This window comes from Balaenoptera physalus, assembly GCF_965194825.1.
Source record: "Balaenoptera physalus genome assembly, chromosome: 1".
NCBI classification, from domain to species: domain Eukaryota; kingdom Metazoa; phylum Chordata; class Mammalia; order Artiodactyla; family Balaenopteridae; genus Balaenoptera; species Balaenoptera physalus.
Window position 1 is genome coordinate 195367433 of NC_138882.1, and position 17104 is coordinate 195384536.

Below are 17104 nucleotides of genomic sequence, written 5' to 3' on the forward strand. Positions count from 1 at the left end.
GCATTCAAGTCCGGAGCCCACACTCTCAGCCGCCGTGTGTACAGGACTTCTCAACCAAGGGGCCATACCTGGGGAGGCAAAACGTGCTCATTTTCCCCAAAACGGTCACCCTGTTACCCTGGGAATCCAGAACCTCCTGGTCGTAGCAGCTCTTGATGCCTGGGCCAGGTCCCCTCAGCTCACCTCCAACCTCAGAGCAGCAGGGGGACAGTCCCCGAGCTCACGACCAGCGTTCCAGCTCCACCGCTGTCCCGCCTGGGACTTTCTCTGACCTGCTCAGCCTGGGGTGGGGCAGCCTGAAAGGGTGGAGGCTTAATGTCCCGGGGGGCAGCCCTCGGCCAGGGGCGGGTGGGTGGGTCCATCCTCAGAGGACCGCGGTGAGGGGCCCCTCAGAGGGGCTCCGGGGATGGAGACCCCACCCTGCAGTGACAGCTCAGTAACCACACTCCACTGGCTTTTCCTCCTCCATCTCCCCACCTTGCTTGCTCCTGCGTCCTGGGGTCACTTCCCAAGGTCACCCCAGGCACTGAAGTCCTTGCACAGATGCTGCTTTTGGGTCTTGGAAGAGTCGTGGGGTTGCCACTCAGTGCTGTCATGACAACAGCCTGGCTTCGCTGGTGGAACATGAGAGGTGAGAAGCGGCCTGCACACCTCCCACTGCTGCGTCTGGAGCCGACTGTGGCCTCAGGGCAGGCGGGGAGAGTTGGAAAGTTCTCCAGGCCACCCTGTCTCCTGCAGCAAGATGGCAGGGGGTGCTGACCATCAGGCCCCAGGTCCAATCCTAGGTGAGGGGACAGACCCCCCGAGGACTGCCCGTGCGCCTTGCCAGGCCTCTCGAGTTGAGATCAGGACCCTGATGGGGAGGGATAGTGCCTGGGGTTCGGGGTCCTTGTGAGTGAGTTCACCCGAGGGTCTCGTACCCCCGAGTCATATCCCGCTTGTTTGTGGGAAAGGGGCTTCCCTTGTCAGGGGTCCCTAAAAATACATCTGAGATGGATGCCTTTGCCAAAGGGTGCTTGTTGTATGAGTTTCCTGTGGATGCTGTAACAAAGACCACAAACCGGAGCGGGGGCTTAAGGCAGCAGACATCTATTCCCAGAGTCCGGAGGCCAGAAGCCCACGGTGAGGGTGTGGGCAGGGCTGGTTCCTTCTCCAGGCAGCAGGGAGGATCCGTGCCAGCCTCTGCCCTAGATTCCGGCGCTTTCCTGGCCATCCTTGGGCTCCTTGGCTTGTGGACGCCTCTCTGCCTCTGTCTCCACAAGGTGTCTCCCTGTCCCACTGTGTCCTCTTTGTAAATAAGGACACTAGGGGTTGGATCTAGGGCCCACCCTGATCCCATAGGACTTCATCTAAACCCGCATCTTAACTGCATCTTCAAGGAGCCTATATCCAATATCACACTCACAGGTACCAGAGAGGAGGACTTAACACATCTCCTGGGGGACACGATCCACCCCACCACTCATGCCTTCCCTCGCTGCATCCAGACCGACAGCCGGGACCGAGTCGCAACAGCCCGAGCGGGCATATATATGGAGAACCTGCGGCTCCCAGCTCACACGTGCTTGGCCGTGTGGGAGCAGCTCTGGAGGGTGTTGGATTGGGGGGAGGGGGTGGACGTAAGGCTGGACAGGGGACAGTTTATTGATGTGGGAGCTCACCTGTGACTAGGGGGGGACCGTCTGAGCGAGGTGGCACCAGCCCTCATACAGCTTGGGTCACTGCGCCAAGAGGTGACCTTAGCGAGCAGAAGTGCTGGCCAGGGACGGTGGGGGGAGGGGGAGGATGGCTCTGATCATGGCCCCAGGCTGGCCACAGCTGTGGCACCGACTGTGGCTCGTTCCACTAGACCTCCTTGTCTTTTGTTGCTGTTGCCGTGACAGCTGCCACCTTGAAGGACCAGTGCTGTCCTGAGCAGGCATGAGTGCCACGGGGGTGACTGCCGGCAGCTGCCCCCAATGTAAGTGGCAGCCTCTCCAGCGCCCTCCAGAGCGTCAGGGGTGCCCTTCAGCCCTGCGGGTGGGAGTTGGTGGTAAAGCCCCAGACCCTCCTTCTTCAAAAGGACAATTTGGGGGACTTCCCTGGTGGTCCAGTGTCTAAGACTCCACACTCTCAATGCAGGGCGCCCGAATTCGATCCCTGGTCGGGGAACTAGATCCCATATGCCGCAACTAAGAGTCCGCACGCAGCAACTAAAGATCCCGCATGCCACAACTAAGAGCCGGCTCAGCCAAATAAATAAATAATTTTTTTTAAAAAAAGGACTATTCGGGACCCACTCCCCAGGGCTCTGCAGGGGTCCCCAGTGGAATGGGACCTGGTGGCCCATTGTAGACTTTCCCTCCCTCCTTGTAGACTTTCCCTCCCTCCTCCATGCTCCCCACACCCTGCTCCTGCGTCTGGGGTGTCACCCTCTGTACTGGCTTAAACAGTGTCCCCCCAAATTCATGTCCACCCAGAACCTCAGAATGTGACCTTATTTGGAAATAGGGTCTTCGCAGCTATAATTAGTTAAGATGAAGTCACACTGGATTACGGAGCCCCAAATCCGATGACAGGCGCCTTTACAAGAAGAGGAGGGACACACAGAGAGAAGCCACGTGATGACAGAGGCAGAGATGGGGTGATGCGTCCATCAAGCCGAGGGGCGCCAGGAATTGCCAGCAGTGCCAGGAACTGGGGAGAGGCCTGGGACAGGCTTGCTGTCGGAGCCTCCAGGAGCCCAGCCTGCCCACACCTGCATCTTGGACTCCTGGCCTCCAGAACTGTAAGAGCATGAGTTTTTCTTTTTTCTTTTTCTTTTTTTTTTTTTGGCCGTGCTGTGTGGCTTGTGGGATCTTAGTTCCCCAACCAGGGATCAAACCCGGGCCACAGCAGTGAAAGTGCAGAGTCCTAACCACTGGGCCGCCAGGGAATTCCCTGAATTTCTGTTGTTTTAAGCCTCCCAGGGTCTGTGGCGCTTTGTTACAGTCACCCCAGGAAACTAATTTCCCCCCAAATAAACTTCCTCCACCAGGTCCTTGTCTCAAGCTCTGCTTTTGAGGGAACCCAAACGATGCCCCCAGGTGTGGGCTGCACACGGTGAGGCTTCTGCCTCGCTGGGAAGGGGGAGGGGAGGGTCAGTGCTGGTCCGGCCCCTGCTGCAGGGGACGGAAGGTAGCTGGGGCCCTGTCCCCTCCAGCCTTGGGGAAGAAGCTGTCCCAGGCTCAGGGAAGCATTTAGGAGTCTACGTGGCAGCACACGCATCCCGGCCTCCACAGGAGACCACAGACAAGGAAGCTGCCAGCCCCCAAAGACCGTCCCTGCTGGAACGAGGCTCATCCAGAGCCCAGGCCACCTCCCCACCCGGCCACCTGGCCCAGGTGCCCAGGCTCAGGAAACGCTGCCACCCCTGCCCAAGCCAGCTCCTCTCAGCTGCAAACCTTGATCCGCCCTGGCCTTCAATCTGCTCGTGTCATCAGCACCGGAATAGAGCTCGCGTTTAAAGAGCATCGGCCCTTCCCGTCCCTCTTCCTGGCCCTGTAAACACGTGGGCAGAAATAGCAGCCTGCAGGCTAGAGGGAGTGACTGCCCGTTGCAGAATCAAGCGAACGCTCCTGCCCGGGCGGGCCTCGCTGCGTGGGTGCCCAAGGCAGTCACAAAGCCCAGCTTTAAATAGCTCCCTGTGGGTACGTGCAGCAGAAGGAGGGCAGCCTGGGAGCCGTGAAGAAGGCGGGGCGAGGCGGGCGCCGGGGTGGGCAGGGTCCTGGCAGCAGAGGAGGGTCGGCTCGCTGGCTTCTGGACCCAGGTGAGCACAGCAGTTCCGGGAACCTTGAACCCACCCGCGCATCCGCCAGAGGCCCCGGCGGAAGGCAGGCCTTAGGGCAGGACCCTGGGTGCCAGGGGCGGGGGTGCTGTGGGCAGTCTCGGGCCCAGCCCGGTAGCTTCAGGACGCCACCGGGGCCTGGACGTCCCATCCCCGGGCCACTCTCCATGTTCCAGGAGGAGGGAGCAGTGACGCTGCTGGAGACACACAGGCCAGAGGGCGCCCATCTGGGAAGGGGAGAAAGAGGCGTCACTGTCCTCGTTGTCAGAGCTGGCCAGGCATGGCCTGGGGCCCTGGCCGACCCAGATCCAGGCTCTGCTGCATCTCGGCCACCCGCTTTCTGCTGCTCCCACGTCAGTCACTCCGGGGCCCGGAGGCCCCGCTCCCTGCTCGGTCCTGCAGCCAAGTCCTTTAGAGCAGCGGCCCAAGGGGCAGCCGGATGCAAGGAGGCGTCCTCAGGAGGTAAGCGGCCTTCAAGCTCGAGGTGTGCGCCCTGGGCGGGATGCAGGCCTCGGACACAGCTGCTCCCGTGGGGGGGCCGCTGGGCCCTGCAGCCCTGGCTGGACCACCTGGCCTCAGGGGTCACTCTGCCAGCTAAGCCCTGCAGTGGGTGAGCGTCCCCAGCGCCTGCTGCCGTGGCCTGGGGACAGGGCGCACCCTGGGCAGGGGGCCCAGCAGGGCACACTCTCTGATTCCCACAAAGTCACCGTCACGCGCCCCTCGAGGTGGTTTGCGGGGGCACCTCAGGGCCAGCAGGGTCGTGGCCTGGCTGCCACCTGATCACAGCAGGGCACTGGGCCTGGCATTCCCGACCCTGCGGCCGACAGCTCGGCTGCACAGTTGCCCCTCTAGTCGCCTCTGTCCCCTCTGACTGTGAGGACCTGCCCTGCTCTGGTGCAGGGGTGACCCGGGCCCCTTGCTGAGAGCTGCGACCCTGTCACCCTGAGTCCGTGGTGGCAGCAGATGTGGGAGGGGGCTGGGGTGTTCATGGGGACTTGGTGGTCTCTGTTCTCCCATCACCACGTACAGAAGGCACTGTGATGGCACCTCCAGCCGTGCACCCAAGGGACTGGGGGGTTGGTGAGTGACTCTTCCAGCCCCCGTGCCTCCCCCCAGCCCCTCTGTCCTCAAGTCTCGGTCCCCAGGTCCCTCTGTCCTGAGCCCGTCGAGCTAGTGGGAGGAGAGCCTTCCAGGCTCCAGCAGAGGAGGTCACAGTGAATTTAAGCAGCGGCCAAAGGCTCCGTTTTATTTCATGCTGGGACCAAAGGCCTTCCCACTTTCTCACCGAGAAGATGAGCACCTCCCACGCCCGGCCTCCTCCCCATCCCTGGTCCAAACCCACAGAGCGAAGTCCCAGAATCAGGATCCTTTTCCGAGTCAGACGCAAAGCTCCCCGGGCCCGGTGCCTGCCTGGCTCCCGGGTCAGGAGGCTGGGCTGCAGGAGAGGAGATGCTGGGCCGTCTTCTGCAGACCAGGGGTCCGGGTGAGGGTGGGGACAGAGCTTGGGGGTGCTGAGCGAGGCTGAAGCCTTCCTCTCCTTTTATGGGGCCCGTGGTCCTCCCCCCTGTGAAACACGCAGAGCCCCTGGGGGTCCTTCCCCCAGGAGGTCCCGGGCATGGGACCTGCGAAGCCAGCCTCACATGGTGTACGCGGCCCAGTAGATTACGTTGACAGCAGCGAAGGCCGCCGGGAACACGGCACGGGCGTAGATGTCAATGGTGTCCGCGTCGATGGGCTTGAAAAGCGCACGGAGGCCCCCCTGGGCCCCCTGCTTCTTCGTCTCCTCTGTCTCCACCTCCACCGACCTGTAGGAACCCATGAGGTTCCTGGGCACGCGGCACTGCCGGCGGGACACGGCCAGCTCCTGGGTGACGCCCGCGGCCGAAAGGGAGAAGAGCACGATGGCATTCTTCACGTCCATCTGCATGGGGGGGGGGGGTGGGCTGAGTGGCTGGAGAGCGAGGGGCAGGACCCCCAGCCCAGGCCAGCGGCTCTATCCTCAGAGCAGGTGGCAGAGGGTCCCAGGTTGAGCACAGGAAAAAGTGCCCCCTGCCCCGCCGGCAATGCTGACCCTTCCTGGTGCTGGGCGGGGGCGCTGTCCTTCGTCCTGACCATGAGAGGCCCCCCGCCCCGCCCCACCCACTCCCAGCCTCACCTCGGCCCTCTGCTCCTTGACCTTGACCTTGGCCTTTTGCTTCTTCCGGTAGTCAGCGTTGAAGTGGGCGAAGGCGTACTCCACCAGGGCGGCAAACACAAAGACGTAGCAGATCCAGAAGTACACGTCCAGCGCCTTGATGGCCGAGGCCCGCGGGAGGGAGGAGCGGGCACTGACCATCAGTGTGGTCATGGTCAGCACGGTGGTGATGCCTGGTGGGAACAGGTGGTGCCATCGCTGGAACCCCACCCCAACCTGGGTGCAGGTCCGGCTCCTCTCACCAGGCCCGGCCTGGCTGGCCACTGCCCCGGGACAGTGGCCCGAGGGACTGCAAGGCAAGGCCTGTGCTCAGGACAAACGGGGTTAGGGCCCTGCTCCCAGGCTCCCTCCTTCCACCAGCTCCCTCGCGGGAGAGGCCAGGGCCCCGTACCTAGAGACACCCTGGCGGGCACTGCTGCCTGGCTAATCCAGAAGGAGACCCAGGACATGGCGACCAGGAGGATGGAGGGCATGTAGGACTGGATGATGTAGACGCCCCGGTTCCTCCGGAGGTGGACGTGCAGGCTGAGCCGGGGGAACTGGCCGGCTGCCGGAGACCCCCGTTAGCACCAGGCCCACCACCCAGGGCAGTGCTCGGGGAGAGGGGCGCTAAGCGGGAACTGGGGCCACTGCCAGCCTCCAAAGAGAGGAAGACCCTTGTCCCCACCTCCCCCCACAGCCTGATGGGTCAGGAGAGGGGCCGGCCCTGCGGCAGGGCCACCAGAGGAGGGAGAGGAGAAAGATGCCGGCCTTGCTGCTGGCCCAGTGGGCCCCTCCCAGAGCGCGGTGCACCCCTCTCCTGCCCTGCTTGTGCACCGCCAAGCTCGAGGAAAGAGCCGGCCGGGGCTCGCTGGCTCCGACGACCGGGCAGCAGGGGCGGGAGGGGCCAGGAGATGACACAGGCTTGGCCCTGGAGCCCCCTGGCACCCCTCAAACCCCGGGAAGCAATGAAGAAGCGAGGAGTAAGGCGGAGGAAACCTGATCCGGGCCCGCACTAGGGCTCGTCCCGAGCGGCTCGGCCAGGCACAGCCTGCGCCGACCAGCGGTTTTCCAGTTGTATCCTCCGGGGGCCCTCAGGGCCGGCTAGTGGCTCTGCGGAAAGCACTAGAAAACCACCAGCGGGGCTCACAAGGAAGAGGCCACGAGAGGCCGCGTTACCCGATTTGAAGTTCATCAGCTCCGTGGTGAAGCGGTAGCTGGTGATGGTGAACTGGGCCAGCTGCAGCCTGTCCAGCCCGTGGATCTGCCCCTGGTTTTCGGACCAGTAGTAGACGATGTCCTCGGACGAGTAGCCGTCTGCAGGAGAGCCCACATGGGCCGCAGAGCCTGGCGCCCCCTCCCCAGCCCCTGACATCCCCCGCAGGACTGCCCTGCCTGTGCTGGGAGCCCGATACACAGAGGCAGGGAGCAAGGAGGCCTGGGACCACGCCTGGCACCTCGGAAAGGTGGGCAAGGCCAGATGAGCTGGCCAAAGGGCAGGTCACCCTTGGCAGGGTGACCCGCAGGGGCCGCCATGCTGGCCCAGTGACACAGGCACATGTCTTGTCTGGGCTCCAGGGCCGGCTGTCCTGGGCAGGGTGCTGACCCGCAGCAGGAGGGCCAGGCTGCTCGGGCCTTCCGGCCCCTTCTCTTCCTTCTGTTTCTGCCCCCCCCCATGCCTCCCTGCCCCCGCGCCAGCCCGCACTCACAGCTCTCCAGGTGCAGCATGCACTCCTGCTCGTCCATGGGGTACTTGGCCAGGTCCATGTCGCAGGCCACCGTGGAGGTGATTCTGCCCAGACAACACACTGGTGGGTCCCCAGGATGAGGCCAGCCCCCGGCAGCCGGTGTCTCTCTGGCCCAACATGGCAGAGACGCCCCTGCACCCAGCCAGTACGGCCCCCTCACGGGGCGGCGGCAGGCTGCCTCTGGTCTTGCCGGCAAGCTGCTGGCATTTGGGTGGAAACTGGAAACTACGGCCACTTTACAGATATCTGTGAGTCTTTCCTCAGGGATCAAGAGCCGGATTTCATTCACTTTCCTCGTCCTTCTGAACAGCTGGCTGGCTAAGCCGGGGGCCAAGAAGGCAGGTCCAGCCTGAGCCCCCTGGTCTGCCCCTGGGGACGGCCTCTAGGCGTCCGCACTGACCATGCAGCCTGGGAAAAGGCTGGTTTTCCAAGAGAATTTAGATTCTTATGTAAATCTCCTGATCTTTAAAATGTCGGCAATGAAGCCCACTTTTAAAAGGCATGTGTCAGAAAACACACATTCAAACAAATACACGTACACGTGTGTTCACAGCGGCACAGCTCACAACAGTCAAATGCGGAACCAGCACAGCTGTCCGTTGACGGAGGAGCAGATACACAAAACTGGTGTATCCATGCAATGGGACGTCACCCAGCCATAAAAAGGCAGGAAATTCTGATAAGTGTCACAACACAGATGAATCTCAAAAACACTACACTAAGTGAAAAAAAGCAGACTCAAAAGGTCACGTAGCGTATGATTAATTTTGTGTGAAATGTGCTGAATAGGCAAATCCATGAAGATAGAAAGCAGATTGGCAGTTTGCAGAGCTGGAGAGGGGAGACGGGGAGTGACTGCTAATGGGCACAGGGTCTCCTTTCGGGCGAAATGTATTGCAAGTGGGTAGAGGTGATGTTTGCACAACATAGGGAGTGTGCTAAGTATCACGGAATTGTTCACTTTTAAATGCTTGATTTGATGTTATGTGAACTTCACCTCAATTTAAAAAGACAAGGGCACGTGTTAGCCAAATAGCGGCCTCTGCTGGCTTCCGGCCAGCAACCTCTGCTTCCTGCGCAGCTGCTGGTTGCCGGGGGATATAAATACTGCCACCCCCCACCCCCCATCCCCCCAGCTCCCAGCAGTGCGCTCCGTGGGGGGTGGGCGGGCAGGCAGCCGGCTGCGCTCACCGGATGCTGTAGAGAATCACCCCGTCGGGCTGCAGCCGGATAAGCTTGTTCTCCACCGTCACGTCGTGGAACCAGGCCGACTTGGCGTTCACGATGAAGGTGTCTGGGAGCCACAGCTTGTCCACGAAGCGGCTGTCCAGGCCCAGAGTCTCGTTGGTGTGGTTGTAGGACAGCCTGCTGTCGCGCCAGCTCTGATGCAGAAACACCGTCATGGTGTACTCCTGTGGGGGGACGCGGAGGCCCAGCCGTCAGCCCCTCCACTCCTGGGGGCACGCGGCCGGGGGCGGGGCGGAGGCCGGTGGGACCTACCATGTTGGCCTCCGAGATGTGGTCGATGCTGGCCACCTCGATGGCGAGTGCCACGTTCACGGGGGGGCCTGCGAGGAAGGAGCCAGGCCCGAGGCAGGTGGGGCTGAGGCCAGGCCCCAGCACCCCCGGCCGCTCAGACAGGCCAGCGAATGCCCCAGAAGGCGGGACAGGGAACAGCCAGGGGCTTTGCAGGGGAGGCCGTCTTGGTGCAGACCAGCCTGAGGCCTGAGCAGATCCACCTTCCTAGCAGTTTCCCTGGGGGCTGGCGCAGGAGCTCGGGCACGCCCCTCAGGGGAGCCGGCCTCTGCACCAGCCCAGAGCCAAGCAGGGCTCACACCCACACTGGACCCAGGGTCTGCCCGAGCCCGACAGCCACTCTCACCTCCGATGCCAGGCCGGAAGTTGCGGGCGTAGCCCTGTATCAAACCGTCCAGGTTGGGGAGCCAGGATATTTCCAGGTTGGAGCCGACATAGTCGCCAATGTCATTCATTGCCCTGGAAACGCAAGGCCCACTGGTCACAGGCAGGGTGCCAGGGACAGAGCCTGTCCCGGGCACCTAGGCCAGGGGTGGATAGGGAGGAGGCCCTGCGGGCTGGACCTGACCAGTCACGCCGGACACACGGAGCCCCCGGGAGGTGCAGAGCCCGGGACTCCTGGACCTCTTCCACTGGCCTCTATGCTCAGCTTACACCCCACCCACTCGGCCCTGAGGGAGGCCACCCAGGTCAGGCAGAGGCCCCCGGCTCCCTCCATAACCACCCAGCATCCCCACCCCTGGGGTCCCCCAACAAGAGCACATGGCCTCCCTTTCAGCTTCTGAGGGCAATGTGTCCTGTAGGAGGTGACTTGGGAGAAAAGACATGTGACCAGGAGGCTGAAGGCTGGGGAGAGGGAGAGAGAGGGTGAGGTCCCAGACCCGCGACCCAGTCCCGGCCGAGGGCCCGTGGGGAGGCCGCAGGCCGGCCTCCTGCTCTCTGTCCCTTCCCAGGCAGTCTCCAGAGCTCCCCAAATTGCCACGTGCCTCCGGGGCTTAGCCTGACCCCAGAGCAGCTGGGGGCCATGCCCCCTGGTTTCAGATTAACCTCACTGACAGCCTGTGCTGGTCGTGTTTGTCCCTGGTGGGGCCGCAGGGGGACCCAAAGACACAGGCGTCTCACGGCCCGCACACGCCGACTGCCGGAAGCCCCCCAGTGGCTCTGCCTGCCCCCCTCCTTCTGCCCACCCTCTGGGAAACAGAGCCCCCAAATTCATGTCCACCCAGAACCCCAGTATGGAACCTTATTGGGAAGCAGGGGCTTTGCAGATGTAATTAGTTAAGATGAAGTCATGCTAGACTAGGGTGGGCCCTAAATCCATGACTGGTGTCCTTAGAAGAAAAGGAAATGGACACACAGGGAGAAGCCACGTGACCACAGAGGCACGGATTGGAGTGATGCGGCCACAAGCCGAGGGACACCAGGGACTCCGGCAGCATCAGGCTGGAGAGAGCCATGGACCCTGCCGACACCTTGGCTTCAGACTTCTGGCCTCCAGAATTACGAGAGAATAAATTCCCCCTGTTTTAAGTCCCCCAGCTTGTGGTCGCTTGTTACAGCAGCCCCGGGAACCTCACACAGCCTTGCTCCTGCAACCCACAGCGGCGGTGGGGGGGGGGGGGACATTTCTCCTAAACCTGACAGCAGGGAACGAGGAGGGACATTCAGGAGGAACCCTCTTGTTTTTCTCTGAATCACTCCTGTCCCCAGTGGGCAGAGAAGGCCTCCAGGTCACCTGGGGCCCGAGCCCATCCAGAGCCCGCAGGGGAGACGATGCGCCAGGGTCTGGATGCAGAGAAGCTGGGACCGTGACGAGACCGCTGACCCCTCTGGGCTCCCGCGGTGCTGCTGCTGGCCGCCCCTCCCCTCCCCTCCGGAAGTGGGACCGGCTACCGCTGAGACTGTCGGCGCAGCCTCTGTGTCCCGCCCCCCCACCAGCCCCCAGTTGGGCCACTGCAGACCACGGCCCCCTCCGCCCGTGGCCCCAGCCCCCTGCCTGCTTCCAGCTGCTATGCTCCCTGACTCCTGCCCTCCAGCCTCTCCCCTCTTAGACGCCTGCTTGACCCTCCAGACCCTCTGCCATCTGTCCCCACCTCTTTCTCCAGCGCTAACTATGACCCCCCCATGTCCCCACGCTGATTCCCCCCACCTCCACTGAACCCCCATCCCTCTCCTGGCCCTGCCCCGGGCCCCTGAAGGAATCTGTCCTGATCACGCATTTGTTCATCCACCCGTCCATCTGGCTAGTGTGACCCTTGGTGCCGCCCTGTTCCAGAGATGTGACTGAGCCGGGCAAGGACAGTCGCGGCCCAGGCCCTTGCAGAGGTCAGCGTCTGCAAGGGGTGGCAAAGCAAGGGGCTTTGAGCATGAAGAGGGTCACAGGAAGGGGAGGTCAGGAGCCCTCTGGCTGGGGAGAAAGAGACAGCCTCCCCGAGAAAGTGACATCACAGCCCAAAGAGAGAGAAAGTGAGTCTGGGGCAAGGCAAGAGGCAGGAGGCGGGCGAGGGCTCCACGCGGTGGGGTCTGGGAGGGGCCTGCAGGGCAGTGGCAGGCATGGGGCAGAGAGTGTGGAGGGGGGGACCGTGGGGCTCATCCAGGGTCAGGGGGAAACCGGCACTCCGAACAAGGAGCTGCTCGATTAATTAGATTAAACCTGGATGCCTGTGAGGGAGGGGCATGGGAAGTGTCCTGAGGGAAGAGGGGGGATAAACTGGGGACCATCGTGGAGGTTGGGGGGATGATGGGCTGGATGGGCCATGGAGACAGAAAGGGGCCTGGTCCAGACCAAGGGAGGGTCAGTGGAGGGAGGGGCCGGGAGCAAGTTCTGCCGCTGAGTTGGTGGGGCTCGCCATCCAGCTGGACTGGCCCCAGACGCTGTCCTCTCAGGCGGGTTCAAGAAGCCCTCGGGGCCACCGGGGCTTGGGAAGCACCAGCAAGGGCACCTGGGCCCCTCGTCTGCTCCACATACTGGCCCATGAGGAAGGTTGAACGTGACCCAGGAGGTCCTCAGCTAGTGAGACCTGCAAAGCCCGCTCTCCCCGCAGGCCCACAGGGTAGCTCCAGGTGAAGGCTGGGTGCAGCGTGTGGACAGGGCAGGTGCTTTGGTAACAAAGTAAAAGAAGGAATTAAATGAAGCCCTGGCCCCAAGTAAAGCACAATTAAAAATGCAAATGGAGTTCACCCTGAAGGTCGGACGCAAAGGGATTGGAATGCGGCTTTATTTTTGGACCGGTCCAGCAGCTGGCCCACTTGGAGCCAGGCCGTCAGGGGACACCACCCTTCCCGGCCTTGGGCTGGTGGCACAGGTGAGCACACCTGTCCTGGGCCAGGGCCTCACACCCGCTTAGGGGCACAGAGGCAAGGCCAAGGGCAGCGCCCACCATGAAGCTCGCCTGAAAGTGTCAGGACACTGCTGGGTTCCCAGATCTGCCGTCTCCAGGGGTGAGAAGGGAACAGGCTCCCGCGGTGCCACATCTCACCTGGGACAAGGTGGCCGTTTCTGCAGCTGTGAAGGGATGCGGGGGCCGGAGTGCCCTGGAGGCGGGGCTACATGGTGCTCTGGGTCCCGGAGGGCCCTACGCTCCTCCACTGGTTCAGGTAGAGTCAGTGGGGCAGGCGGGGTACCTGGTCCATGGGGGGCTCTGCATGGGGTCAGAATGTGGGGACTCTCACCCACGTCCCGGGAGGGAGCGTCTGACTCCTCTGATGGCCCTGGCAGCCGGCGATGGCCTATAGGGTCGGGGTTTCATTAGAGGAACAGAAGCTCAGAGACACGCCAGGCTCAAGCTCGTGGGACAAAGCAGGTGCTGTGAAATCACAGGCAGCTTCCGCCCTCCCGGGGTTGCTCCTGGGTACCGTCAGGCCCCCCACCCTCTCCTGGCCCCCCTGAGAGAAGCCCCACGCCTGTCACTTGCCTGTGCCCCTGGGGATGGAAAGGGAAGGTGGGTGTAGCTGAGCGAGGCAGCAGGCCCACCCCCAGGATCCTCCCACCCCCCCCCGACCCTGCGCACACGAAGCCCACGGATCCCTGACAGCTCTGCTTTTAGAGCAGCCGCCGCAGCGCTGGCACCTCAGTTACCAAGGCGAACACCACGACGATCGCACTCACGGGAGGTGAGGGCGAGGCAAGCGCCGCAAGCACAGCTTCTCCAGGGAGACGGAGGTGCCAGCAGCCCCGGAAGGCCACCCACTCGGGTAGGCAGCCGGCGAGCTTGGGTGGCCGCTGCGTGAGCGGATCTTCAGACTCAGGGAAGCGTGGCCTTGACCCGACCCACAAATGCCGCACGGCTCACTCCCTTCTTATCCCACCAGGAGCCCCGGGATCTGGGCTGAGGGGCGGCAACAAAGAGGCCCTTCCATTAGCCCGATGTCCCCTCACACCGCCGCGGGGGGGGGATGAGGGAAGGGAAGGCACTGTTCCCCTGGTTTCTGAGTGGAGGGATGCAGAGCAGATGGGAAAGGAGGCCCCAAAGGCCCCCAAAGCCCAGAGGCTCTCGTCCCACCCGGGGCCTCAGCCTTCCTACCCCGGCAGACAGGTTCACCCCTCGCCCAACAACCCAGGAGCCAGATGGGGTAGGAGTTCAAAACACTGCAGATTTTAGAAAGGCAATATAATGCACTCATGCACTTGGGGAGGTGTGTGTCTGGAGAATTTTCCAGCAGGAAATGTATAAATATGCCCCATGAGTAGCGTGAATACAGACAAAACAAGCAAGGCAGGCTTTGCCACCAACTGAGTGTTGGTGTCAAACTTGGACTAAGACTTGGGGTTCAGAGCAACGTGGATTTCAGAACTGCGGCTATGCAGCTATGGGCCTGAGCCAGCAGCTGACCCCCGGCCCCCAGCACATCCCTCCACAGCCACACCTCAACGCTTTGCCCTTTCTGGGACCGCGAAGCAGGAAAAGGAGAGAGGAGAACAGCCCATTGGGCTTGATAAAGAACAAGGCCCCGGGACAGGGGCCACATCGGCACTGCCTGTGACTTTGACATGACAGCCACGTCTACAACCAAAGCCAGGCTTTCCTGGCTCTGCCCTCCACCCACCAACAAGTAAGCTCTGACCACACACACACAGAGCCGTGTTACATATTGTCCGAGTGACTACAGCCAAAACACAGGCCAGTGTTCAACGATTTCTGGCTTTTAAAGTCCTCGACATCAGTTGGTTGACCACGAAGTCTGGAATGCTGGGGGGAAGGGGCAGGGAGAGATGATCTTGCTCTGTTTTTTTCTGCAGCCCTGGCACCAAGACGATTTTCAAAAAGGCCCCTCACAACTCCTCTGGCAGGTAGCCAGACTCAGTGCTCAGGATGCTGGGCAACCCGGGGCCACATCAAGTCTGGTCTGCAGAGACACGAAAAGCGAGCTGGGGCCATGCTGGCCCCTGGGAGCCAGAGGGAGGGGCCTCAGCACAGGGACCTTTCTTCTTAGCCGCTGCCTTCTCTGGGGAAGACAGGGCGCCTCATCCCCTCTCCTGACAGTTAAAAAGAAATCCGGAGTCTGTCCCCTGCCAGGGGCACCTGGCTCCCCGACTCGCATACCCTGGCGTCGGATGGCATTAGAAGTGGTCCCAGAAGGGAGGTCCACAACCACACCTGCCATGAGGACGCGCCTTCGTGTCCACCCCAGACCGCTAAGGGCAACGGAAGCTGGCGCCCGAGGCTCTGCTCTTAGAGCAAGGGGAGCAACCTCCCCTCCTGTGTTCCCCAGACCCCTCCTTTCTTCCTGCCTGCAGCTGGGGCCCTGCTGAGAGCTCAGACCGCGCCTGGAAGGGCACCAGCCAGGCAGGGATCGGCCAAGTGCCGGCTGGGGCGAGGAACCCGAGCTCAGCAGGCGAGCCCGGGCACCGGGGGAACTGCGGGCGGCTCCGACGCCCTCGACCGGCCCTGCGGCGCGGGTTCAGCACCGGGACGGCGGACAGCACCGGGGCGGCGGGGCTGCCAGAACCTAGAACATCGCCGCTGCTCGCGCCCAAGGGCATCTCCGCGGCGAGTTTGGAGAGGAGGGCCCGCGGGGGAGACGGGTGGGGGAGTCATGGGGGGGATGGGGGACCGACACGGTGGGAGCCTGTGGGTGCGGGCAGACGCGGGGGCCTGAAGAGCAGGGGTTCGCACGGGGCTCCAGCCCGGCAGCCGGGGCTTGGCCGGCGCGGGACTCCTCACCGAGGGCGGCCCCCGCGCAGCGCGGACCCGGCGCTCGCTCACCTGGTGCCGCGGTGCTGCTGCGCGCAGAGAAGCAGGAGCGGGGGCAGCAGCCAGGCCAGCGCGTCCATGGCCTCGGCCGGCTGGGCGCTGGGCCGGGGGCGGCGCCGGGGTCCGGCCGGTCGCGGGAGCTCGAGAAGTTGCTTAGCCGGCGGCGGCGGCGGCGGCGGCACAAGCGGGCGGGAGCGGGAGGGCGCGCGGCGCGGGCGCGAGGGCGGACTGAGCGCGGAGCCCGGAGCCGCCCCGCCCCGCGCCGCGCGGCACGGCCCCCTCCAGCTCCGGCCGCCCCGCCTGCAGCTCCCCTCCCGCCTCCGCCAGACCCCCGCGCCCCCGGCCGGGGGTCCGGCACTCACCGTCCCAGCGCCGCTGCCCTTGCCGGCCGGAAAGGGTCCCTCCGCGCGTCTATCCGGGAGACGATTCAGGCGCACGACCCGCGTGGACGCGGCCTCTCGCTGCCGGCCAGGCGCCTGCGGACCGACGGGCGCGGCAGAACCTGGTCCCTGGGGCGGAGTCTGCCATGGGCCGTTTGTGGGGGTCACGGGTCCCCGGGAGCTGGTTCGGGGGGAGGAGGTGCCAGCGCCCCAGAAGCCTTCACCTTCTACCGGGCGAGACGCGCCCCCAGCACCGGCAACTCCTTCCAAAACCCTCGCGCTTGCGCCTCGCCCACCCTCCGCTGGGTGCGCGGTGAGAGGGGCAGGGGAGGCCGCTCCCGGAGCGCCGCTGCCCGCAGGTCTGTGGTCGGAACCCCGCTCTGGTCGCGGGACGCAGTGACTTCTCTGCCTGGCGGGTCAGGCACCATCACACCTGCCCACAGGCCGTCGGCTGGGCTCTGACGAGACGACACCTCCACCTCACCCCACCGCCACCCCCAGCGAACCGCCAAGAAAAGCCAAGGCCTCCGCATTCTCTATTGTGACTCTTCTGAACGTAAAACTCTACACAGTTTCCCCAAAAAAGCTGACCACAAACTTCTCGTTTGGTCTCATTCATCCACTTCTGGACTCGGTATCAGTTGACGACCGAAAGCGAACGTCTCATGAAAACACTTAAAAATGGGCAAACTGGTCCCGGAGTGGGTTGAGTCCTGTGCGTGGCTGTTGACACTGGCCAGAGCAGGTGCGGGGCGGGGGGGAGTGTAGAAAGGGCTTTGCTGGGGCTTCCCAGGTGGCGCAGTGGTTAAGAATCCAGCTGCCAATGCGAGGGACACGGGTTCGAGCCCTGGTCCGGGAAGATCCCACATGCCGCGGAGCAGCTAAGCCCGTGCACCACAACTACTGAGCCTGCGCTCTAGAGCCCGCGAGCCACTACTACTGAAGCCCGCACACCTAGAGCCCGTGCTCCGCAACAAGAGAAGCCACCGCAATGAGAAGCCTGCGCACCGCAACGAAGAGTAGCCCCCCCTCGCCACAACTGGAGAAAGCCCGCACACAGCAATGAAGACCCAACACAGTCATAAATAAATAAATAATTAATTAAATTTACTTAAAAAAGAAAAGAAAGAAAGGGCTTTGCTGCTGGGAATTTCTAGCCCAATCCTGAGGGCCACGGATCAAGGGGCCTGGGTCTCAGCCTTCTTTCCTAAAGCCAGCAACGAGCTCTAAGACAGTCAGGCAGGTCCCAGCAAAAATGCCCGCCTGGA

At 63.0% G+C, this 17104-nt stretch overlaps 2 protein-coding genes across 7 annotated transcripts in view; both read right to left on the reverse strand.

Moving 5' to 3' along the window:
• The window catches only part of PRKCZ (protein kinase C zeta), a 164459-nt gene that overhangs the window by 105003 nt on the left and 42352 nt on the right, over nucleotides 1-17104 (reverse strand). The window lies entirely within an intron of this gene.
• On the reverse strand, nucleotides 5025-15683 carry GABRD (gamma-aminobutyric acid type A receptor subunit delta). 6 transcript variants are annotated; one of them, XM_082424249.1, is made up of 11 exons: nucleotides 12887-12901; nucleotides 12742-12796; nucleotides 12283-12361; nucleotides 9609-9721; nucleotides 9227-9294; nucleotides 8918-9138; nucleotides 7688-7770; nucleotides 7158-7295; nucleotides 6391-6546; nucleotides 5961-6172; nucleotides 5025-5726 (listed from the first exon to the last, which is right to left on the reverse strand). In XM_082424249.1, exons 1-11 carry the CDS (start codon nucleotides 12893-12895, stop codon nucleotides 5442-5444), a joined length of 1419 nt encoding a protein of 472 aa, XP_082280375.1. In that variant the 5' UTR covers nucleotides 12896-12901; the 3' UTR covers nucleotides 5025-5441. The 6 variants fall into 6 exon arrangements, with proteins under 6 accessions (XP_082280375.1, XP_082280374.1, XP_082280373.1 ...); XM_082424248.1 differs by lacking the exon at nucleotides 12283-12361 and adding an exon at nucleotides 15469-15683 and having other exon boundaries at nucleotides 5025-5669; nucleotides 12742-12903; XM_082424247.1 differs by lacking the exon at nucleotides 12283-12361 and adding an exon at nucleotides 15469-15683 and having other exon boundaries at nucleotides 12742-12903.

What these genes read in the sequence shown, in the direction of transcription:
- GABRD (XM_082424247.1), bottom strand. Translation starts at nt 15,536, where the DNA reads ATGGACGCGCTGGCCTGGCTGCTGCCCCCGCTCCTGCTTCTCTGCGCG. An exon ending in CTTCCGGCCTGGCATCGGAG is followed by an intron (nt 9,295 to 9,608) that starts GTGAGAGTGGCT and finishes CCTTCCTCGCAG; the next exon opens with GCCCCCCCGTGAACGTGGCA. An exon ending in ACATCTCGGAGGCCAACATG is followed by an intron (nt 9,139 to 9,226) that starts GTAGGTCCCACC and finishes GTCCCCCCACAG; the next exon opens with GAGTACACCATGACGGTGTT.